At 40.1% G+C, this 25,305-nt stretch overlaps 2 protein-coding genes across 4 annotated transcripts; both read right to left on the bottom strand.

Moving 5' to 3' along the window:
- Positions 1–1,722: 1,722 nt before the first annotated feature.
- LOC118231704 (fibrous sheath CABYR-binding protein-like) lies at positions 1,723–5,433 on the bottom strand. Of its 2 annotated transcripts, none has more exons than XM_035425800.1 (3): positions 4,913–5,433; positions 4,419–4,467; positions 1,723–3,602 (listed from the first exon to the last, which is right to left on the bottom strand). In XM_035425800.1, the coding sequence occupies exons 1-3, from the start codon at positions 5,391–5,393 to the stop codon at positions 3,593–3,595; spliced, it is 540 nt and encodes a 179-aa protein (XP_035281691.1). In that variant the 5' UTR covers positions 5,394–5,433; the 3' UTR covers positions 1,723–3,592. The 2 variants fall into 2 exon arrangements, with proteins under 2 accessions (XP_035281691.1, XP_035281692.1); XM_035425801.1 differs by having other exon boundaries at positions 4,920–5,433.
- Positions 5,434–8,862: 3,429 nt separating this feature from the next.
- On the bottom strand, positions 8,863–24,066 carry LOC118231703 (protein MGARP-like). Of its 2 annotated transcripts, none has more exons than XM_035425798.1 (5): positions 23,834–24,066; positions 17,809–17,912; positions 16,905–17,010; positions 14,610–14,624; positions 8,863–11,054 (listed from the first exon to the last, which is right to left on the bottom strand). In XM_035425798.1, exons 1-5 carry the CDS (start codon positions 23,907–23,909, stop codon positions 10,237–10,239), a joined length of 1,119 nt encoding a protein of 372 aa, XP_035281689.1. In that variant the 5' UTR covers positions 23,910–24,066; the 3' UTR covers positions 8,863–10,236. The 2 variants fall into 2 exon arrangements, with proteins under 2 accessions (XP_035281689.1, XP_035281690.1); XM_035425799.1 differs by lacking the exon at positions 8,863–11,054 and adding an exon at positions 11,115–12,123 and having other exon boundaries at positions 23,834–24,051.
- Between the last annotated feature and the right edge of the window lie 1,239 nt (positions 24,067–25,305).

Genomic DNA, 25,305 nt, shown 5'->3' with positions numbered 1-25,305 from the left:
GAACGTTTAACAAGTTTAAATCCAGTGATTTACTGGACTGTTCGAATAACACTAATACTTTTGTGCGTGGGGGTTTAAATTTCAACATTACTTTTAATATAGAATTGGATTTAGCACCATCTACTGGGTGTCTAAAGATCCAGCAATAAATAAATAGATATATATAAAACCATCTGAAATACATCGATTTAACAGTGAGTATGCATGCTTTACTGATAAGATACCCTTGAGAAATATTACTTAAATTAAGATATCCAAAGCTTATGCATGCAGTATACACACATGCTGATTTTGTTTCAGTTAGTTAAGTTAATTAAGTTAGCACTTACATAACCACTTATTTTAAAGTTTTCTCTGTGTGAGCCTGACCCACAGACATTTTGAAAAACAGTTAAAGACCTTGAGAACCAGCCCTCCAATAGCTCATGGCCAGTAGCTTTCACAATATTATAGTTAGTGACAGAAGTCTCACGATGAATATGTAATACGCATTTCATTAAATCTGAATTTTTGTTTGACCAAAAACCCCTGCTCATCGACTACTATGAACCCTGACCCCAGTCATAGTAACTCCTCTCCACTTCCCCATTACACAGTTTCTCACTTATATCAGTAACAGAAGCAGAGTTATGGAAGGAACCTGTCATTTTGGACCCTACGAAGCCTGTTCAACAGGACAAACTGGACCCATTCTTCTTGAAAGTTGCAGCCCCCACTTAACATCTCTACAATCCTTAAATTTGTACAGCAGAAATTCACAGGGTATAGAAGGCATCCACTGTTCGCCCACTGTTCAAAGGAGAAGATCAAGCATGCTCTGGTACAGGCCCATTTACATTCTGCCTTGTATATTAAAAGTCCTCCTTGGATCACCACTCTTGCTGCATGTGAGCTTCAGTTGGTCAAATCATGCAAATACTTTGGAGTTTGGCTGGATTCTGCTCTCTTATTTTTACCTCATATCTCAAACATACGTCAGGCAAAAATGAAATTAAGATTTGGATTTCTCTAAGATTTTGGAAATATGTCCGCCTTTGCCGCTGCTGCTAAATTGACACTTATTCATATGACCATCCTCCATATACTGGATTATGGAGATGTGATATACAGATCTGTCTTCAAGGCTGCACTTGATAGGCTGGGTGTTATTTATCACCCAGCATCAGGTTTTCAGCCATTGCCCCCATCAGAACACTCCACTCCAATCTCTACTCCTCTGTGAACTGGTCATCGCTACATACAAGATGAAAAATATATGGGACTATCCTCATATACAAATACCTTCTAGGCCTGACATCTCTTCCAGAATAATCTGGCCCTACTTATAAATCCACCAGCTACATTCAACTAGCTCTAATTCTTGTTTATTTTGTTGCATTTCGCTGTATTTGGCGTCTCTGCCAGGCTGTTATTGGAAATAAAAACTTGTTCTAAATTAACTTGCCTGGTTAAAGATTGGTTCAATAAATAAAAATAAACTCTCAACACCCTTGAATTTCCATAAACACACTACCAAAAATTTTTTTGAAGTCAAGTTATTAGTAAGATTTCCCCCCCCCCCCCCCCCCAATTTGCAGAAACTGAAAATGAAATTGCATCAAGCTAATTAATGAAAATAAGTATGCAAATCAGCCATAGAACACGGTTCTCATAGTTAATTTGTACATTTCAGGCTCTTCTGCCCACACGCTTTATCCGATTCAACTTCGCAGACAAAGGAAGTGACAGCAGCTTTTGAGTCCCTTTTTTATTTTTCAGACAACACGTCTACATTCACAGCTTGTAGCCACCTGGCCTTTTATATTGAACTGCTATTACAGAGTGAAACACTGCACTACCCCAGTTCCCTTCGGAATACTTTAGGGTGACTAGGGAAAACTGAATTCTGTTTACAGAAGCTCTGAACACAATTATGCAGAAAGTACAAGCAATCTACTCCACTGTGTGCTTATTTCACTTCCTTACAAGTCTACAAAAGGAAGGGCCACTCTTCTAATATGCATGTTGTAGAGGAAAAACATATTACATTAGACTTGCAAAGCTTACTTCATCTTTCAGGAATTACTGCATTTCTCATGAAGTCATAATGAAGCATATCCACTGTTCTTTCTCATGACTTCCTCATGCGTTCAAAAACTAACCCATATTTTGAAATAGGTGTTTTTCCCACCTTTTTGCAACAACACATCACCTTTACTTGTGTTGGGAGCCCACTGATGTTACAATTTTTGAGATTGATTCAAAACCCAACAGTATTAACAAGCTCATTCCCCATTTAAAGTAATCATACATTTGAACAAAACAGGAGAAAATGACACCATAAATTCAGCAACCACTCTACCTTATTTATAAACCAACCACAACTCTTCACAAAACCACATAGAGAATATTTAGTTGCCCATTTTCGACTCTCAACGCTGAATGGCTATCAAAGGGCCCTGGGGCTTCTCTCTGAAAATAATCATCAGTACTTTATTGTACAGTTACATAACATGCATCTTAACTGGAATGTGAACTTGAAGTAACGCATTTGGGAAGACAGTATAAAATGTCAGTACACAGTGGCTAATGGAACAGTTAAGATTCTCCAGTCATGGTTGCCAGGGTTACAGTGGAAAAAGAAAATAAATATTGCTAGATGGTGGAATACGGCACAGTTCAACATTAGGTAGGACAAATTGGACAGGTAAAAAAGTAATGTCTGCCTTATGAAATACTTCAAATGTCACTTATAATGAGGTAGGACCAAGGATAAAAATACCTGTGCTTAGGAGAGAATCCTCATGAATTCCTGAACATGAGGACCATGGAAGTGTTTCTTTTGTATTTTGTTTAACAAAGATAAGCCTCTAAATCATCACCTGACCTAATTTTTTGTTTATGTGCTTGTGTTTAACAGTTGTCAGTAAGAAAAGTAAAAAGCTACTGCACTGCGGTTGCATTGAAATATTCCATGAAGAATTATCAACCATAAAAAATTGAGGTAGTGAAGTGATGAACATGTTTTCCCAACTCATGCCCAACAATATATTTAGTTTATGAAAACCAGTCGTATCTGTGTTTTCTGAGATAAATATACCATGTTCGGCTGTGAAATATGGCTCCAAATTTAACAAGAACAAGAGTCAGGAAACATGCACACGTTGAGGACCAACATAGTAAAAGAACTGTATCTACTGTTCCACTGGAATAATATGACTCACCCATATAGAGATGGGCAAATACAGCCAAGTAAAAAACTGGATTCTCAGTTATTGTAAGTTAGAAAAATGAACCGTATTGGTGCAGGAAATACGTTGTAAGCGCTATTTGCAGCAGAATGTGTCATGGCCGTCAGTGAGGGATGCACTGGATGAGTGTTCCAATGAAGGTCCAGGGCATCAAAGATAGACCAAGCCTGTGGTTTGTGCAGACTGAGAGCTTATCTTTGCTAGAGATGAGTATAGCATACAAAAATCAGAGACCGTGTGTCCATAAAGCAGGCATTATTTTCATAGTGAACTCTGAGGCCCAAAGGGTAGTGGGACGGCAGGGGGCGGGGCAGGAAGGCACATACTCTATCTCTTCTCTGATTTTCACCAGCATGGGGCTCCTAATCTGTACTGCAGGAAGAGAACAAAAAAAGTGTTGAAATTCAGCTATTTTTCCCCAAACATTTAATAATAGCATTATACCCCAGTGGGACTTCATTATTATGTATCAGTGCAAAACGTAAATAAATAACATTTGGAAACTTCTATTTTAGACTCCCAGCTATTTGCTCAAAAGAAACCATTGTAACTGCCTTAGTCAACTTCAGACTGGCTAAATTTAGGATGTCCTCCATTGTTGTGGAAATCTTGGGCTGTTATCTCGTGCATACTTCACATATTTTCCTATACAGCCAATTGAAAGGCAATGCCTTTATTTGAAGTCACAATCATTCCGTGTATTATTACATTTATCTCAATCTAAAAATATTCTTTAAGTATGTACTAGCATGATATCATTTTATTCTGTCATCAGTCTTGACATCGTATGTGCACCCATATTTTACACTTATCTGTAACAGAATTCATTTTTAATTAATCTGTTTAGAATTAACCTCTTAATCAACCACTAATTATATAATTAGTCACATGTCTGTGCTGATTGCCAAATTATAACTGAACTCACAGTGACTACAAAGACATTTGGCAAATATTTTCTGAAATTTAGGTCGACAGCCCAGATGGCCACATCGTATTTTCCCTATATGCTATGTCTACTTGCCACCTGTCTCTAATTAGACAAAACTAATTGAATTTTTTGAGATTCTAACTGAAATAGTTAGAGGCTTGGATTAAGGTCGGATTATCAGATCAATTATAAAGAAATGGAACAACATAATTAATGACAGATAACAGGGCAATATTTCTCTCTGTGGTCAAAGATTTTACCTTTCAGCTGTAGCTACAGCATCTGCACTCTTAGTAGACGTCTCCTCTTCTGTGGAACAAAGGGATAATCAGGAGTTTGTAGCTTTTGGATTTACTCAGATAATACAATAAAGAACCACAAGACATAAAACACAAAAGTCTATCGTTTTTTTTTTCATTGAGTTTCATTAGGAATGTATTCATTTGTCATATTGGTCTTTTTATTGCATGGATTTGAATAAAAGAAAAAACCCTATCCAAATTTGTCCTCAGCTTAACTAATGACAAAGCAATTTTCAGTTTTGATGGTTTGACAGTTGGTGAACTAACTGAAAAAATATATGTATATATTTTATATATATATATCAAATATTTTCTTTTCACTGAATCTGATTACTAAACTTGATTTCATTTCTATTCATTAAGTTGAATGCAAAAGTGTTGGCAGGCTATTTAGAATTTCCATGATAACAACAGACAGACATTTAGTTAATTTACTAGAATTTTCAAATTACCTTTTACCTCTGGTGCAGGGGTGGTTTCATCATCATCATCAGGTGGGGCAGGGATGCTTCCAGTGATAGGGGTCATCGCCAGGACCTTTGGCGTTTTAGGTGTTTTTGGTGCACCTTCCAGTACAACCACAATATATTCCTTCGCAGGAACGGCTACTGGGGAGGGAGGCTCCGCCACTTGCACCGGGACCTCCACTTCTGCTGGGGGCGCTGTGACCTCGGGTGGAGCAACCACCTCTGCCACCGTTTCAGGAGATGCCTCCACTGCTGGAATTTCGGTTACCTCAACAACTGGACTTGCCTCTGCTTCAACAACTGGACTTGCTTCAATGACTGGACCTTCTTGGACCTCCTTTGCTACCTCCACTGGCATCTGTGTAACCTCTGGTTCTGCACTCTCTGAAGGGGCTACCACTGTTTCCAACACTTCAACTGCTGCTGGTGATTCCTCTGCCAGTGGTGCTGCTGGTGGTTCCTCCATTGGGGGGACTGCTACTTCTGACACTGCTTCTATCACAGGGGACACTTTCTCTTCTTCAGTCACCAGGGGCACCGCTGCGAGCTCTGCCTCCACTGCCACCTCAACCGGCTTTTCTTCCTCCACTACGGCAGGCTCTGCTGCGACCTCGGCCGCCTTCTCTTCGGCCACCGCCTCCACAGCAGCCACTGGGATTTCTGCGACCTCCTCCTTCACCTCCGGGGCCTCCGCTAAGACCGCAGCGCTCACATCTGTCACAGAAGCAGCAGCGATCTCTCCAGTCTCCACAGCGGACACCGACGCCACGTTCACAGCACTGAGCAGGTCTGTCGCTGAAACACAGAATCGAGCACCCAGAACATCATTCAGCTGGTTTTGTGTCACTTCTCAGCGGAAATATCTTGACATTTCTTGAAAACTATCTAAACACAGCAGAATTTTGATAATGGTGCAGCAACTGTAGTTAGTGCTATGCAACTCAAATCCGATATGAAATAGGGAATACCACAATTATAGAAAGTTTCCCCATTTTATAGCTTTGCTGATTTATAAAATGGTGATACAATCTTTTGTAGGTCAAGCATCTTGAAAGTAATAATTCTCACACTCACCTTTCCGTTTACCATGCAGATGATGTTTTCACACCATAAACTACTACTTAAAGACCTCGGTCATGTCCTACTCTATCAGTGTGGGTGCATGTGTATGCATTTTATACATTTCAATCAAACGACCCCTCCATAAATTGTGAGGCCTCACCTTGATGTAATGTAGAGGGGCCAAAGTATGTTGGGGTGTGTGTGTGAGAGGTAGGATACAATCAGAAGGTACAAACAGCACGGGCACACAGTGAAGGCTTTTAGTGTTTAAGGAGTGTATAGGATGTTTCACAACACAGGGAATTAAAAAACAAATTTACAACAGTCCACTAGTAGACTTTAAACACCACTATTAGCCAAAGGAAGAAAAAACTCTAGACATTGAGATGTGATTCAAACACATGGTGTCAAATGCAGCTTCTCTAAGTGCATCCACTAAAAGTCTACAACTGGAAAGTGTACATTAGCAAGTTATGATGACATTGTGGCAGTGAACCATGTCTATTGGCCTTTAAGGAATGAAAGTGTAATTAAATTGGTCAATTGTATGATAACCCTGAGCTACTGAGATGGTGTTCTACAAGCTTAAACACTGAAGCACATGTAAATGGTAATCGATTTCCAAACTTGACCCTTGGAGGCAAATTATGAAGTTTGTTATGGTTTTTGATCAGTTTCAATTCCACATCTGGACATTTCTGGCACATTGCAAATATTCAACTTGAATTTCTCAAAAGGAATACAAGAACATTAAAAAACATCATGCAGCGGTGAAAGGTATTAGTAGGACAATATTTCAGCAGCTGTTAGAATTATGTCAATTAGTTTCAGACAAAACAAGACAAATAATGATGTCTATAATGGCATATGTATTTACGCTTCTTGAAATATTATATTTATGTAGTTTAGATAACGTATAAATAAAATGCTAATAGATAAATACATGTGGCTGACAGAGTGTTTTACGTGTCTGCAGCTTGGATGACCGTGTAGTGAGCAGGGAACACATGTTAAAACGACGAGCACACAGAACTCATCCACAAGCAGTCACCAAACACATTAAGTGAACTAAACCTAGGACTGAAGATGGGAGCTAATGTACAGTACTAAATATCTGAGACCATGTTGTAGAGACCAAGGCAAAGATTTTCTAGAAGCAGATGAGAAGAAAAAAAAAAGCAATTAGCTAAACAGACAAGCTGGCAAAAGAGCAAGTGTGACAGAGATTGGAAAAGGGAGCAAGCCTTGCAGCGGGTTGTGGTGTTGACGGTTGTGGGCCTGGATAGAGAAAGCAGCATAGAGCTAGAATGTGACAGAACTCTGAACCACAGCAGAAAACGAAGGAAGTTGTTAACGGTTAGAAGTGGAAAGAAAAGCATCCAGACCAGTTTGTGTTTTGAGTTGGTTTTAATATCCTAAAGAAGACAGGTAGACTCAGTTCCACCACAGCTTCAAAATTAATAGCCAATAGCTTGGGGCGGTATATCCCATTAAACACTTTCCCTGGGGTATGATTTCTTCTTCATGTTTTCCAAAAAAACTTCTAATTAATGTAGGTTTCCTACAGAGCGTGTGTAAAATATTTTGTTCCAAATGGTCCTAGGAACAAAGGAACTCTGCTCTTGGATTGATCCCTTGCGCAATGGCTGACCCAGACATGTCACGTGGGGTTATGCGTCAGCAGAGAGCAGGCACGGTACGTGAGAAGAAGCAGAACCCAAACCAAGTGAATCATTCACCTTGTTCACACACACTCGTTCCCATGCTATGTTTTAAAAGGATGTTTGCAAAAGTTTGAGCACATGCTGCACCAGATCATAATGAAATGACACCCGCTGCCATCAACTGTGGGGGAAGAAAGATAAAATACAAATACAAAAAACAAATTGTTGAGAACAGGGGGCGACTGTAGGAAACGAAGGCACTAGTGTACCAAGCTGCCATCTGAAAACATTTGGTTCATAGACCAGTGGGTGTACAATGGGTGTGTCGAGACATCAAGAAGCAGTGAGGAATGGAGTCAGGCATGGTACACTAGAGGACATTTTGGCTATAGCTAGTTAGTACCACTACAGGAAGGAAGACAGACAGCAGCAGAAAGGAGCATTAAGCACTATATTAGAGCTCTTTGGCTAGACATGCAAATGAATGCTAGGTTAGCGAAGAAGTGACACATTGAAAAGGATGTTTGTGGGATTGGGAACGCTGTGCGAGTTGTCAATTTGAGAGATATTTTCTGACCACATGTAGGCTGTCTTGTGTTTCTACGTGGGTGAGGCAAAAACTGCAGTGCAACGCATTGGATCGATACATATATGCAGTTTCAAAATTCATAGCAATTGATAGAGGGAATTCATAGCAATTGATAGAGGGAAAAAGAGTTCAGCACATGCAATCCTGCCAAATATCACAAAGAACAAAACATTCTAATCAAAAACTTGTGGTTGGATTTCATCAAATGTTTGCGAATCGACTAAACCTCACAGAGTCAGGATTTGCACAATAATTGATAAAACAATAATTGACCAACGTTCAAATGTGTTCTCTGCTGACAGCCAAAGTAAACAGCCACTCGAGATTTTCTATTTTACCCTAAGGACTCCATTAGATAGCCACTAAAACAACCTTGGAATATCACTATTTATGTCTACAGAAATTGTGTGTCCCTTTCCCAAATTAGTATTATACTGCTTTGTGTATATTAAACCGCACATTATTGCAAGCACTTCTGGTTACAGTTTTAAAAGCAAAAAGGCATGCAGGATTAGTCTGATACTACTGCTACTATTTTTTCCTTCAAACTAAACACAGCTAGCTCATTTCACTAAAATTAACCTGAATAAAAGGAGACACTCCAAATTAAACACAGAAGATATTTTAATTTAAATAAAATGTTTATTGTTGAATGGCTCAATTTTCCTTGTTCGCTTCCAAAAATGTTTTTACGTGATTTGAGCATGTCTGGTGGCAGTGTTAACTGCTATAATAATACGTGTGGGGTTTTTAAATTACTTTCCAGTGTTCCCCTTACAAATACACAATGAGTTCACATACGGGGATAGATACACACCAAGTAACAGTTTTAAATAACTCACTCTAAATAAATCATTTGCAGCCAATTCTTGGGAAGACCTGGCCATTGAGTTAAAAAAGCATGTTACATCTGCACAGGAATCTAGTAGCTCAACAGGACACCAAAAGCAAGTTCTATGTGATATCTGGCAGGGAAGCAATATTTTAAGGCCTACACAGTTTTAATAGCATTTTTGTATGTAAGTATGCAAATAGGCATATACATTGCAAACCAGAGGCAGCTTACGTTTTTGTATGGAATACAGCATTTGGTTTCTACAGAGGAAGTGCTGGTAACAAGTTGGGTAGGTGGCTTTTCCAAATGATGAACAATTGTCTGCTACTAGCATGTGTGTCACAGTGAAGGTCAATTACCAGAATACTTTTCATGTCATGTACAAAGAGAAAAGCCACTCTACCAGTCACGACTGTCACATAGGTAAGAACGCTTGAGGTCTGTAAACAAGGTGAGGATTGAGCAGCAGTTAATTAGTGAGAAGATGGAAAGAGGTGGTGGAGGAGGACAGGTCACATTTCACAATAAGGTGCAGTGTGAACAGCCAACAACCCATTCCTTTTGTTACAGTGCTCCAAATGCAATGCTCACTAGGTAACACATTTGCTATATTATTGCCTGAACGAAAGCAACGAACAACGTTCAATGTTCAACGACTCAATATTCATAAATAATATCACATCAGAACACCTTTAATGTGCCAAGAATGTTCAAATGTCTGACCATCCTCTAGAATATAACCCCAAATGAGACGCTAACAGCTCGGAATTTGAATCTACAGTCCAGCTGTTGAAAAAGAGTTCAACATTGCTGGCATTCAAGACTAGACAAATGTGCCATGTTAGCACACCAATTAATTTAAAGAAAAGGTTTCATGGGGAAAGTAAAGAATAATAAAAAATAAAAATAAAGAATCCCTTAACTGCCTTCAGCATATTATATACTTTCCATTTTCACAAACTACCTTATATCAACTACCTTGATAAGTCTAAGGGAGTGGCAGTAAGGGTATTCAATTCAACAAATGTCCTGAGAATAGAATCTGTAATGACACGTGTATAGGACCAGTCTGCAACTTATTGTAAAATGTTTTGAGTGGGGAAAAGTGTTGGGCAGTGCTGTGTTGAAAAAGACTGTGTGCCCCTGTTATATGGTACCCTTAGGCCTCAGAGGCCTGTGCGGGAGCAGCTTCTGAGACCTCCTCGGACGCCGCCTCTGCCTCGGCAGGCGAGGAGGCTTCTTCGAGGGCTGGGGCCGTACCGTTGCTCTCGGCGGCCGGCTCCTCCATGGCTTCGGCCAGCGCAGCCTCCAGCGTCTCCGCCGCGCCTCCCTCCGCCACCGCCTCGGCCGCCGCCTCCACCGCCTCCGCCGCCTCGGCTACCGCTTCGGCCACCTCAGTCACTTCCTCGGCCGCCCCGGCGAGCGCCTCGGCCACCTCGGCGACGGCTTCGGCGGTCTCGGCAACCGCCTCGGCCACCGCCTCTACCACTGTCTCTGTTGCCGTGGGCTCGGAGGGCTCCGCGGCGACCGGAACTTCCGCGGCCACTTCAGCTACAGCGAGCTCTTCGATCACCGCAGGCTCTTCGACCGCCGCAGGTTCTTCGACAGCCGCAGGCTCTTCGACAGCCGCAGGTTCTTCGACAGCCGCAGGTTCTTCGACAGCCGCAGGTTCTTCGACAGCCGCAGGTTCTTCGACAGCCGCAGGTTCTTCGACAGCCGCAGGTTCTTCGACAGCCGCAGGTTCTTCGACAGCCGCAGGCTCTTCGACAGCCGCAGGTTCCTCGACAGCCTCCTCCACACTTGCCTCGACTACTTCAGCTTCCACCGCCTCTTCGGTTTCTGCGGGCTCCTCTGCCACCTCTGCGGCCTCCTCTGCCGCCTCTCCGCCCTCCTCTCCCGCCTCCTCGGCCGCCTCTTCGGCCTCCTCTGCCGCCTCCTCGACCTCCTCTGCCTCTTCTGCTGCCTCCTCTTCTTCTTCTAGAAAGGCAATTGACAAAATGAAGCAGAATGAGCCCCTCAGCAAGGATGGAAGCATAACCGCAACAAGCACTACAGTGGCAGAACATGCCTTCTGGCTTCAAGAGCCTTTAAGTTTCATAATGCAGGACTGCATTTGACAGTCACCAGTGTGGTTTACTCAACACTGCTTGGAATTATCAGAACAGAAAACTTCTCAGCATGGCTTCACGTCAACAGGCTGCCTACTAATGTCTTACCAATGGCTGCCTACTGAAATTAATTAAGCACTGTTCGTAACTGGATTTTAAGTAATCTTGCCGAGTTACTCGTCTGTAATTTTTTATTTATCAAACCCTCAATTTAACAAAAACTTGCGCAAGAAAGTTTGCTATAATACAATGTGTATGTCTTTCCTTACCTCCACATTATCGTTGAGTTCTGCCGATACTAGTCTTACCGAAAGAGAAAACTAACGGGGACTGACACCGACACTTCTTCACCTATTAGAATGCACTACAGACAGCCACGCTATTCAACCCTTTTGAAACCCGCCATTCTGGATCAGTTCTTCACCTGCAGCATCAAGACTTGAACAAGCAAAAGTGCAAAAAAGCAAAAAAATCACTGCTGATTTATACTACAAACCGCATGCAAATTCAAGGAACTAAATACATAAAGACCCAGAAAAGTGTAAAATAAATCTAAATAGGAAAGACAGGAAGGGAGAGAAGGAAAGCAAAGAGATGGGAAGTCTTACCATCAGTTAATAGCTACCAGTACCTGGAATTTCGAAAGTCCAATAAAGACAACAGAGCAACAACGGGGAAGGTTTGTGCGCGTTTTAATGCAAAATAAATAAGTAGGAAGCTCAACTTTTCTCACAATAAACACAATGAAGCGATCGTTGTGCCAAAAATGAATAAAACTTTAACCCAACATAAAATGTTTCTTTAAGGCTTTCGTTCAGCGAACATAACTTTACAGATATCTGGATTCATTCATTCAAGTAGAAGAGAATCCCGCCTTCCATCCCAACGGCATATTCTAAAGCCCCTGACGTCTAGGAAAGCGTTGTCAGGGTTTTACTCTGAAAAGAGTAAAACAGAGAAAGAATTAGTCAGAGGAAAAATAAAAAGAAATCAAAATCAGAGTTCAGAAGAATCACATATGACCGGTTGTCAACAAGCTGTTTTTAGTTTTTTTTATTTTATTTATTAATTTTTTTTTAAAGGAGCACATTTTTTCCATGTAGCCATCTGCTGGAAATTCTCATGAGGAATTTCAACACGCATTTTGCCACTGGGGGGAAAAAATGGCTTTTAGACAAGGTGTTGCCTCTGTTGGTTTGGCGATTTATATCAGCCTGGACTTGGGTACGGCAGCAATTTGAGCGGCACTGGTAATAGGGAAGGAGAGAGAAAGGTGGGAGTGAGAGGAGGAGGGGTAGACAGTGGTGTTTAAGTGGACAGAGAAAAAGATGGAAAAGGCTGTGGCTACTGGGTCTTCCCCCTTTTCCCATGTTTTCCCCCTTTTCCCATATAATTTAAACTGACACTTCTGAGTGGAGACCTGTGGGGTAGGTTGGGGGATTTTGAGGGTTTGTGAAAGCAGGCGGAGTCAGGAAAAGAGATTAAAATTCACATGCGGTTTTTTTTCTGAAATTAAATTATTAAACAGTTCACCTAGTTTACCCCAGATTGTCTGGTCACCAACCATCAGAGGAATGGTATTAGTACTTTCCATGAACCGATTAGAGCAGTTACTTGACCCCTTTTCTAAAATTACAAGACTGCATCTTGTAATCCTCAATTAATATATATTGCCTCATTTTGCTTTAAGTTGCCTATCTATTTATAAACTGTCCATCTTAAACTCTTTAGCCACACTAAGACAAAGGGTATGTCCTCTTTTGTGCATACTGCAAACCAAGTTCTAAAGTCCACTTGCTTTTGAGAATAGTTGAATTAACTTTAATAAACTAATAACTGCAATATTGTATAAACAATATCCATACTAACAGGAAAAGCTTTTTAATTAGTGCAGCCATATTAAAAGTCATTGGCCAATGGAGTCAAGTGGAAATTCACTTTGCAATTATGAAAATAAATTTCTTAGAAACGTAAATCACACCTCAATGGCTCGATATGAGAGACGTGTGCCTTGACAGGTGGTTGACAAATGTTGTAAGATTAAGATGTCTCTACAAAAACATCTTCACTGGGCTAGAGGCTGAGGCCAGCAAAGGGTTGCTTTTTAGTTTACAGAAGTACCTGAGATACTTAAGAGATAAATGAGATGCATCACTCCAATCCACTCCAACATTCAATGTTCCATGCCCCAGATCATAGAGTGATAATGCTTCCTTATTACTGCACTGGAGATAGTGTATAATTTAATATGCACATGTTGCTTTTAATCAATATTATTACTCGCTCATATGTATTCTACTAAAATATCTTTGCTACTATTTCGACTTGTAAATGTATGTAATGCAGTTTCCAGTTTAGTCCTCAAGAGGGCTTTGTTCTAGGAGTGCTGTCCTGAACTGCACTTATCATTGGAAATTTACGAGGGGGCGGGGTTCCACCATGCGGCCTTGAGTCAAGCATCCTGGGACATACCTTAGCTAGATGTAAAGCTGTTCTAATGTGAACCAAAATGGCGCTTGCATTGCCACGTGCAGATAACCTCCTATAAGTACCACTGAAGGTCGACCTTTACTTGTCCCGACTACAACGACCTTTCATTATTAAAACAAAAACAAACACTGGTTGCTTCGTAACATACTCTGCATTTTCTTGCTAGAGTATGATGGAGAAAGAATCACAACATTTATGGTTTTATTGCTATTGTGGAGAAAACAGAACTAAATTTCAGTATGTCACAACTGATGCTGACAACTGCAGGACAGTACAGAAATAAAAATTATTTTAAGGCCTGGAATATCAATTGTATGTCATGACTATGTAACCGAGCTTGGAGAAAGCAATATTATTGAGCTGGACAAGATCCGGTGGCACTTCTAATGGGTTTCAGAATTGGTGCTTAATGGCAAGCAATCATTTACACCATTGTTAGATAATCAGATCTTGAAAGGTGGATTGTTTTGGCATGTTTTCATACCAGACTGGCCAATTCAACTGTATTGTGACTGTGAACACAGGCATTAACAGAGCACGATACACAAAACCTAACCTTTCAAAATCATTTTCCATCATTCAGTATTACAAGAGTCAAAAAATGGGCCTTATTGATCATGCTTCTTTATCAATATCCATGAACAGTGTCCTTTTTGGACAGCACTCCTCAACTGAAAACCTATTTTGAGTTAAATGCTAACTGTGAAAAATAAGAACACTTCAAAAATCACAGAATTAATTTGAATGGCTTGTTAGCCCCATGAGCGCTGACAGTTTTCCTCTACTACAAACTCAGAACACAGAGCAGTTAATTTTTTTTTTCTCCAGTGCAGGAATACAAAGAGTTCAACGGAGCACCCATCATGACACACTGAACTCTCCAGGAGTGAACCACATTTTTCCAAAATATCCGATAACGCTTCCTGGTACTCACCCTCTTCCTCTGAACCTGAAACAGAAGGAGAGACAGGGCAATCAATCACTTGGACAACCTAGAGCTTACACATGCAATACACAGTTAGGATCCAACACATCTAAGACCCTCTTCTGAACTGATAAGAATTATGGAAGAAGGATCATTCTGAATAAGGGAGGCATTTTACAATCTTGCCGCATGACTGAATTCCACCAGAACAGCCCCAATTGGCTTCTCTTGGCAATCAGATATAAAAACATATTTATTTCTACCCTTTATACCAGGAAAGTTCAACTGAGATCAAGATCTCTTATGAGGATGCCATCGCCATATTTGTGGCACTCAAATGGCCACTGAAGTCAACACTGCTGCACGTTTCCACGTTCGCACAATTCCACTGACTGGATTTGGCACAGCCGTGTTGCGATTTAGACGGGGACGCAGTGCCAATCGCACGGCGGCCATTTGGAAACGTGTCATGCTGGAGGGGAATCCCACCTGCCCTATACCTGTCTCTGAGGCCCACCTCATGATGGACAGTGCCGTGTCCAAGAAAAATCCTGCGCAGCCAACCGTGAAAAATCTACTAGCTTGTGCAGGCCTGCGCAGTGCCAGGTTGCAATTGATCGGCTACGGCGAGAGGGCAGAAGGATGGGCGGGGCTGAACAGATCTCTCCCTGTAGTGCTCTGATGAAGGTGATTTGTTGCAGGTCCAAAGTAGGACAGTGCTCCACTAAGCAGGGTCAACATGGAGGCAAAGACATTTTGGAAACCACGCCTGAGCAAAGGGGGCGTCATACTTGCCATTGTTGATACATTTTGGACATATGAAAAAAGCATCAAGTCAATCCTCGATCATCGGAGAAAGATCTGTCCTAACCTGTATTTACCGTACAAGGACTTATCATTTCCAAGAGAAAAGATTCACTTTGGACTTTAACCACATAACAACATGACGTGTGCATAGAAAGTCAAAAGGAATCCACATACTCTTGGCAACAATCAATGATGTACAAACTATTAGATGTCAAAAGGACATTCAGAGGTAAAGGTCATTCTGTTTGTGTGCGTGTTCATGTGCATGTGCGGGTATGGACACATTCTGTACATGTGCATGCGCATGTCGGCATGCCTGTCAGCAAACAGCTGGTGGATTAGGTTCAGGCAGCCACAGAGAATGCTAAAAGGAGGTCCGGGTTTTTTAAGGTCGCTAGACTGTGCATGATTGAGTTCGGGCAAAAGCTCTCTAATCCCATTCTCTCAGTCCAGTCCAGTCCATTGCTGAATTTCCATAGGCCTATCAGAAGCATAACTCATGTGAGTCTTGCAATTAGTACAAATCGCTGATGTGATGTCAATTGCACTCTATAGCATACACATACCGTTAGCATATTCCCTCATCAAAAAGATGGCAAATAAAGACTCCTACAATACTCTGGACTGAATATCAGATTATTCTTTACACTGAAAGTTACAAATTATATTATAGTTAAGACAGTAACTGCAGGAAGCTCTGAGAACATTTATGAATAAAGCAAGAAAAATAACTAATTAATCTAACTTGAAGTCTAAGTTAAGATACATGTTTTAATTATCTTAATGGGTGAGACATCTAACAAATGAGATATTAATTTTGACTAGCTTTTTTCTTTTCTTTTTTTAAACCATGCATACATCAATTTAAAAATACATACTGTGATACTATTGCTATTTTGGAGCATTATTGTTGGCTAGTTGGCTAACAACGGGAATAGCATATGTGTCTAATCTTTAGTGACTTCAGCAGCCTGGCATCTCAGAGGATAATATGGCATTTTCCTCAGTATATAATGAACACCCGATGTAACATTTTTCAGGAAATCGTAGAAAAGAAAGATATTTACATATAGTGATCTTTCATGAGCTACTTCTCTCCCAAAAACATTAACTCTACTGAGGAAGCTGTTTGATATAAGTTTATTTGTCAAAGTCATGTTGTATTAAAAATAATAAATTTAGAAGACAAAATAAACAGTAAACATTTTTTTTTCCAAATGTACAAGCTCCAAATGTTCAATTCCAGAACTGCAAGGGTATCCATGCTAAATCTCTGAAGGTGTAATACATTTTTTTTGTATTCACTGAAGATGCAATGAAACATTTCACATGGAAAGTTTCACCACCTCTGAAGGTGAGCAGACACTGGATGATATAAATCAACATTGCCTGGATATCCAAACCATGTGGAAGATGCAGGTCCCAAAAATAGATAAGATGTAAATTAAGCTGCATTGTAGCAATACAGGAGCAGTGTGTACGCCATTTCACACTCACCTTTAGGCGGCCATGGTTTGGGTTCCCATTCTACCTTGGGCCTGGCACTGATCTCGGTCAGTCTGTCATGAAACCTTGCTTGGTCAGAATTCACAGTCTTGTAAACCTGATTGAAAGGATTTGAGAGATTTAAAAGGCTTTTACCAGCAATTTAACTAATGACTAACAACAATCAAATACACAATAAACACCCTTTTCAATGGCAACAAAAGACATTAAAAAAAATACATCATTTAATACAATTAAATGTAAAAAAATAAACTAAAAAAAGGAACCCACTGTTCTCACATATACCCTGTTAAGCAACAGTTCCCTTATTGGACCTATTATTTAGCATTTGAATAGACAGTGGGATAAAAATACATTTATGCCTATTCTGTCTATGCTTGGGTACCTTAAACATCCTCCCTAACGGCCAAAGCAGGAACTCAGAGTGCAGCACATGGGAACTATCACCAACAATTGTGTCTGCCAATTTCAATATTCTCTGATTGCACTCCTTTTTTAACATCTGTATCCCTGGAACCCCCACAATATTTGAGCACACATTAATTAATAAGTCTTAAAAGCTTTGATTTAAATGGAACTGAGATACTACTGTACCAAGCTGTAACAGCATAAAGAAATAAGCTCTGAATAATTGAGCTATAGGACAATAATAAAATCTGCCTGCCTGTTCTATAAGATCTCAGTCAAGGACATAAATGCGTTGTTGCACTATGTTACAGAAATATTCAAATATGTGCAGTCCAAGATAGTGTGGAATCCACAAAAACACCCAAGTACAAATAGGATATTACTTGATCCTCAGAACTATAGGGTCTGGGACTCATCCCTAGTAGTCCCTAGTAGATCTGGGGCTGTCTACTAAGAATTCCAGACCGAAAAGGACAAGGAAGCTTACATAGAAGACTGATGCAGCAAAAGATCCTCCGCAGAGAAGGAAGTAGATGATGTTGTCTCCTGAGCCACCGGGAACGCCTGAGGACATGGTCCGGACCGGTCCCACTGCGGGAACGAACAGGGCGGGGCAGTTAGGACTGCATGCATTACAGCACATCTTCAGCCACCAAATATAGGCAGTAGAGTACCAAAAGTCATTGAACACAAACTCCCACAGAATATTTCCAAATAAAAATAATCACAAAGAAATTCATTTTATTATTTCTCAATCTTTAAACAATATCGTTCGAAAATGAGGCTCCTATTCACCTGGCGGATCTCACAACAATCTTTTTGCCTTTTGATAATTTTCAACATTGTACGCACAGCAGGTCAAGGAAACTATGGTGGTACTTGAGTCAAATTTAGTAGCACCTCCTGAGCTCTTATCAGTTTTCTTTATTAATGGTTTTTGGATAAAGACAAGATCCATCTTTAAATAGACTCTGACAGAAGCTGCCTTTCCTGAATGTCTGCTTTTAGAGCAGGCAATTAGTTTACATTCAAACATTCACAAAGTGGCAGTCCCTTTTCATAGTATAAAGAAGTCAAATTAGGCAGTTAGCATGAGGTCACATGACTGGCATGTGACAGGTCATTTGTGAATATAAAGGCCAAATATCATTAATGAAGTATTGTAATTCTAATGACTCAGCCCAGATAGTCATGATTTTGCAGAATTGTAGAACCGTCTTCATAAGCACATTGCCACATAATGCTTTAATGCTGTTTTTCATCAAGTCAGTTTCACTGATGAGAATTGCAGACCATGATTCAAAGTGGGAAATGTGCAGCATGGGAACAGTAATTCAATATGCAGAAAATGTCACATCTCTAAAGCAGCAAATGTACTACATGTATCTAGTATGAAACTGGATTTATTTTTCATGTGCGTTTCTGATCATTTTACAAATTATAAGGTATTAGGCTAAAATTCAAGTGCCAAATGTAAAAGCCCATTAAAGTGCAAATTTAACATTATGACTTCTAAAGCAAGTTCAGATGTAAAGCAAATTAAAAGGTAATCACAGGTTTCTGACCAATGATCAGTTAATAAGGAGAATTTCCGGCCCCCCATTTCAAACTAACAAGCTCCAACTATTATAACGAGGTAGTCTGGGTTTCTGAGCACTGGCGAGAGTACTTGTGTGCTAGGAGAAAGCTGGTGTGGTGAGCAAGCTTCCAATTCTTGAAAGAACAAATGGAATATATTGTTATTGTCCGCTACTATGACTGCATTCATATTCATTATTTTTGACAGGCCAGGAAGAAAAACTAGAAGACATGTCCAATCCCCACTCTCATTTGGACCTTTGTTATTTGCACCCACACATATGCGACAATGCCCGCTGCTGATTTGAGAGAGTGGGGACATAAACAGTTCTCCTCCGAAACACGTGGTGTCATTAGCCAGCTTGCTTTCACACCGCAGCCCACAGCAAAGCTTGCACACAGTTGAGTCACATGCGCGACTTTGGCAGTCGCAGTCCACAGATCACCAATCGACCAGCGATGGTCGCCAGAGTGATGAAACACTGACCACTAACTGAACCCTCCCGTCACCTGAGCGAGACATTCGCCAATTATGGAATGCCTCGGAGGTGGGATTTGATTTGAGTTCAGACTGGACTGTGGCCTTGCAGCAGACACCCTACAAACTACAAACAGAGGCTGGGAGGTTCATTCAAACATCCAAAAAGAAAAAGTCCGAATAAAGGGGATTTCAAAGTTTCACTTTTGGGTGAACAATATATAATGGACTATATTTTGAAAAAAAAAAAATTTCCCCGTCTTGGTTATGTTGCATAATTACACAACTGCTAATACAGCACTGAAGCATCTTACTCATTGATGTCTTTCTTGGAGTCCTACTGGAAATATTTTAAAGAATAATACACTTTATTATTTTATCTCAACTTCTGTTGTGATCTATGGACCAACTTCATTTTATTTTATTTTTTTTTAATTTGCTCTGGTGTGGTGCAATGCAAAGTTCACTGGGCTAATAGTGTAGTGTTACTTTCAATCCTCCTTAAAATCCACAGGGGAATATCATATTAGACCCGATAAATAATTCAAACTCCTCCCTCTGCAAAAACTGTGGACTGGAGAGAGCGTGTATAACTGTCTACCAGCTCTCTGTTCCACTCTCTATCCTCAGGACCAACATCCTTCGCCAGTGTGTGCCTTTCCGCATCGCAGACAACAGCAGCCAAACTACGATTGGCGGGCATCCAAAATCTCCGCCTGCCTGACCGTCAAAGAGGCTCACCATTCCAGCCGCACGCTCTCCTGGATTTCTGCCAAAGCATCCTTCCTTTGTACAGCTTTCACAGAGCCTTTTTATTAAGCCTCATCCTTTCTTTTTTAAATTGCAATCTAATTTTCACGTCGCACTTTCAAGTCTGGCATACCAACGGTCCCCTCCCATTATCGCAACATTCCCTGCGCAGTTCTGGAAAGACCAGATAAGCCCGCTACGTCCTGCGGCGCTCTCTGCCAGGCTCTCGGCAGTCCGCCAGGTGAGCTGCGCGGTCACTGCGGTGGAGGAGTACACCTTATGCGCAGCTGCTGCAGGTAGCATATCGTTAAAGGTGTCGCCCTTGCGCTAAGGGACAGCGAGAAGCTTGTCCACCGAAGCCCTGCCTGCCTAGGCAGCGCCACTGCATAACCAGTTATGCATCACCTTGCATAACCAGCGGCGAAACGTTCAGGATGCAATTATCCAAGAAGCTGAGTTGCAAAGCACTCTGGATAAAACCGCCTGCCAAATAAATTAGATTGCACTCCCAAAATAGCAGCAATAATAATCACATAATAAAACAACACTTTGTAAGGGCTCCAAGGTTAACCATTGTAATTCTGACAAATTCCCTGACCATTTTTGAAGATAACAATGAGGAGAGGACCTTAAACAATCTAAGATGTGACCTAGGCAAAGACAAAATGTGCTGCACTGATGATCTTCTTGGTCTTATAATGTTTGCTGTTGTTTATTGGACTGCATGGAATGCATTGAGGCATCCATAAATACAACAGGCAAGGCTCATCTACCACAACACATTACACCAACAACCACATCTGAACCAACTACAGGACAACTTTAACTATATGAACACCAAATTCCACAAGCTGCAGCAGTTATACTGTTCAAAGAAAAAATACACAATAGTACGTGAGCTCACGTGTGAATGCACTGAGAAATTGGGATGCCCACGCTTACTAGCTATTGCTAAAGCTGATAATGCATTTGCCAAAAGTGTATTTCTCTGTAACAAAGTGCCTTAAATTCATGTGACAGAATATGCAATAACCATTGTGTTACGTCCCTCGCTGGCTGTTTGGATACGTGTTTGTCTCGTTACAGGTAATTGAGAGCACCTGTGGTGGTGCCCTTTTAAGAAGCCTGGAGTCAGCTTCTCCCCAGATGGGCGCTTTTTCTCCTCACCTCTCGACCACGGCCGGGTCTTGATTTTATCTTGTGTTTTGCAGCTATTTTAGTATCTCTTATGGGTAGTTGAATAAAGTTATTGGTTGTTTTTGGGAAGCCACGGTTTTGGCTTCGTTATGTTTGCGGGGGCTTGAGAGCAACCGTAACACATTGTTTCTGCTTTGATTTGAGTAGCCAATTGTCTTTACAGTGAGTCACAAAAGTGGGAATTAATTAAATAGGTAACAGACTTTCTTAAAAAAAAAAAACACTATCGAATTTACTGGCTTGTTAAATTAAAAATATCTTGGTTAAGACAAAGGGAGCCTTGTTATGACACTACAACCCACATTACATTCAACAAAGACCTGACAGATCTTATAGTTCTATACTAATGCCCAGAGGTCAACCAGCACACAGAAATGCAGTCATGCATTCCACAAGGGCTTTTATTCATTAAACTTTTGGATAGCTAGGACCACATTTAAAAAATGATTCAAGACCAAAAAATACCAAAGCTGCATTTTAGCCATATAGTTTAGTCTTAAAAAGCAGGCTGTATTTTGGTTGAGTAAAATTGATAGGCTACTTGCCAATGGGCATTCTCTAAAAACAAAAACAAATGCATAGGAAGATATTCATTTACAACCTGATACTTTATCTGATATGAAAGGCATAATATCTGTTGGCAACTAATAAAAATCCAAAACCACTGGCCCAGCAAAAGATTAACTGGAGGGAATTTCTGGGGAAGAGGACAAGCAAAATCATTTTTAATTTCCCCAATTCCCAAAAGGCCACTGAATGGTTATTTCATTTGCAGAATCCATTATTATTTAGATATTTAGTTTACAAATCCATTTTATTTTAAGGCTTGATTATTGAGTCAAGAAATCATTTTAAGGAACTCCAGTCCTTAAGTCGTGCAGCAACTCATTTTACACGTCGTTAATCCTTTCCCTTTTTATGTTGGTAAGCCGTTAAGACGTCTAAGAAATCAAAGAGAGCGTGTTAGTCGCGAGTGACTTCTGCTGTGTCAGTGGCTTACGCCATGATACTTTTCACCTGGGGGCGGGGCCATAAGGGGATATGCACAGTGTAAACATAACAACGTATAGGAAGACCCGTCCCTCATATTCCGGTTGCGTAACGTCCTCAGGCCCAAGTTATAGCTCGTCAACAGGACACAGGGAAGGTTCACCTTGTCGGGTCTAAGCCTGCTATGATTTAACAGTAGCCCCTCAGGGCTTTTCCAAAAGTTGCCTAACCACTTTTGTTCATTTATTTATTTATTTATGTATTTATTTATCAGGTCAATTCAACAGGACATCTAAAATATGTAAATATACATGCATGGTTGTGGAAACATGAAATCGCTTTGGTTGTCATTTGCAAAAAAAAAAAAAATCTTCCCCAATGTTTGGAATTCTTACATGTTTTGCTTGTCTTATAGAGAGCAAGTTAAAAAAAATAACCACGCAAGTTAACACTGCTTAATCAGCATGTTTTGAGTCAGCATTATCGAATCAGGAAACTTATCACTTTAAACGAAAAGGAATGCATACTAATGGCCATGGCCACCAATGTATTTCTTTGGGTTGATTGTGCCTTGTGGATTGACAATACATTTTATATTGTCATACACACGGTACTTTGAAACGTCTGTTTATTCGATAAGCATTATTTTCGTTGGTATAATAACCATTCTCTGTTTTACAACTTGTTTTTCAATAAGTGCACTATGCACAGGTCTGCGCTCGTCTAGATATACATTAAGACCACACGTTCACACGCACGTGAGAGGCACCATTTTCGCTGGTACCCTTCGCCCAACAAAGGTCATACATCAAACCAATTTTTTATCCGTTCCTATATCAGATTATATATGTACGGCCTAGATGCATACGGCATACAGTATATGCATGCACACCTATTATACACTTGAATGAATACAGCAATTATTTCGCGATAGCGCCTTTATGTCCTATAGCTAACTCAAAAGGAGCAGTAAAGGCGAGCAAAAGCCCCCCTAGTAGTAAAGACGCTGAAGCTTATCTTGACAATTTAAGATCCAACGTTCTATTTGCTCACGAATAGAGAATTTAAAAATGTGTTTATTGATTTCACGATCATCTGATAATGTATCGCGTAGTCGTTACATCTGGCCAAAGTAGGCTACAGTCTAAACCAGCTACAAAAAAGAACACAATGTTTCCCTTTAAACGTGTTGTGTAACAATTGCATTTTCTCACTCGCAAACTAGATTGCTGGAAGACGTGAAGTAGGGCATCAAAATACATTTTATTTTTAGTTGACCTTCGTCGATCCTTAACAACGAGAGGATGGTAGTTATTTTTTTCTGTTTAATTCATATTACGACAAAACAAATTATAATATTAAATGTGATCATATCGCTACAATTCTGAGAAGTCACTTGGAATTCCAAAATACATAACTGAAAAATGAACTCACGCTGATATAAATTAAATGTCTTATACAAATGTGACTGATGATCAAGTTGACTGGTTCTGCTCTGATAAGAAAACGGCTAACTTACCATTTCTATATAAATGTGTGGCTGACTTCCGAGCCAAAGGCCTCAGTTTTTGCCAGGCCGTCCTGCAGAAATACATCGTGGCCCAATCGGTGCTCTATCCAGCCACAGGAACACAGTGTGCAATCGAGCACAGACGCTGAATGAATGACTGCAAGCTGCTGCACGCTAAAAATTCTGCCTTGGCTCTGTCTGCCTGGCGAGGAGCAAGATAGGTAGCCTCCTCCCCCTTCTGTAAACGTCACATACTCAAGCAGAAACGGCAGCGAACCACGTGCTTAAACAGTAGTGGTTCGTAGGAACGCTCTTAAACTAATATTCGACCTACCTATGAAACATGTAATAAATAAATAAATAAATAAATAAACGAGTGACCTCGGGATTATTGGCACCGTCAATTAATATGAACAAATATGGTGGATACTGGTTATCAAAAGTATGATGTTCATCAATCTGATACAATTATATAATCTTATTGTGATACCATTGTTCAGAGAGAAAAACACAAAACAAAATTATTGCACTGAGTTGATTTTAAAAAAAAAGCTGTTTTTATCTCATCTGGCCATAGAACCCAGTTCCAGTCAAAGCTCCAATGACGCTGAAAATTCTGGGCAAATGCAGTCTTTGTGGATCCCTTTAAAATTGTAGACCAAATCAAACTTATTAGTCCAGGTATTTTGGGGGCACCCAACCCCCCACACACTCACCACCTCCACTTTGCTTTCTTCCAGCAGAGCCTTTCAAATAGCTTCCGAATCTTTGGCTCTCAAACCATCCTCTTCACTGGGAGCAAAATTACACTTGCGTCCTTTTTCAGGCGGGTTAATCACAGCTTCAGTTGTTTTAAACATCCTAATTTTTCTCATATAGTGGGTATTTTCAGGCATTCAGCTATTTTCATAGTCAATGCCTGATTATAGAGGTCAGAAATCATTCCATTTGTTGTCACTGACCTTCCTCATGTCGAAGGTTGACTCTGGAATTTTGGCATGCATGTAATTTGATATTATGAAGCAAGTCATGAATGGTAATATACTTCTATTAGAATTTCTTCATAAGAATCTCTTGGGTTGCCAATAATTTTATATTTTATAAAGCTATTTCTGATTAAGACTTTTTATTTCAACAAATTTACCTCGGTAACAGGTTAAATTTATTTCATATTTTAATGAAAGATCAAGCTGATAAACAACAATTACATTTTTATATTTTTCTACAGCCTTTATTGTTAATTTTTACTAAAGGTGCCTTTAGTATAGATGCATAGATAGATAGAGGTGTTCTATCTGAGGTGTTCCTCTTAATTCTTTGAATGATGTAATGTTTATTTTATTTTTTAAAAGGCAATATGAATAGATTAATTTTATATAATTTATTCACAATTATATAAATATATATGCTGGTACTTCTTTCCTTAAGCACAGGAAATTATTAATGCACCTTTGGAATTATTTCTAAACTAAAATAATAAT

The sequence above is a fragment of the Anguilla anguilla genome, chromosome 7, assembly GCF_013347855.1.
Source record: "Anguilla anguilla isolate fAngAng1 chromosome 7, fAngAng1.pri, whole genome shotgun sequence".
In the NCBI taxonomy this organism is placed as follows: Eukaryota; Metazoa; Chordata; class Actinopteri; order Anguilliformes; family Anguillidae; genus Anguilla; species Anguilla anguilla.
Note: the sequence above shows the minus strand (reverse complement) of the source record. Positions and strands in the feature narration are given on the sequence as shown.

Coding starts and splice junctions, on each gene's coding strand:
- LOC118231704 (XM_035425800.1), bottom strand. CDS start 5,393: ATGGAGGAACCACCAGCAGCACCACTGGCAGAGGAATCACCAGCAGCA. Junction 4,468..4,912: donor CCCTGCACCAGAGGTAAAAG/GTAATTTGAAAA, acceptor TTTGTTCCACAG/AAGAGGAGACGTCTACTAAG.
- LOC118231703 (XM_035425798.1), bottom strand. CDS start 23,909: ATGTATTTCTGCAGGACGGCCTGGCAAAAACTGAGGCCTTTGGCTCGG. Junction 17,913..23,833: donor CACACATTTATATAGAAATG/GTAAGTTAGCCG, acceptor TCGTTCCCGCAG/TGGGACCGGTCCGGACCATG. Junction 17,011..17,808: donor TTGCTGCATCAGTCTTCTAT/GTAAGCTTCCTT, acceptor CCTTTCAATCAG/GTTTACAAGACTGTGAATTC.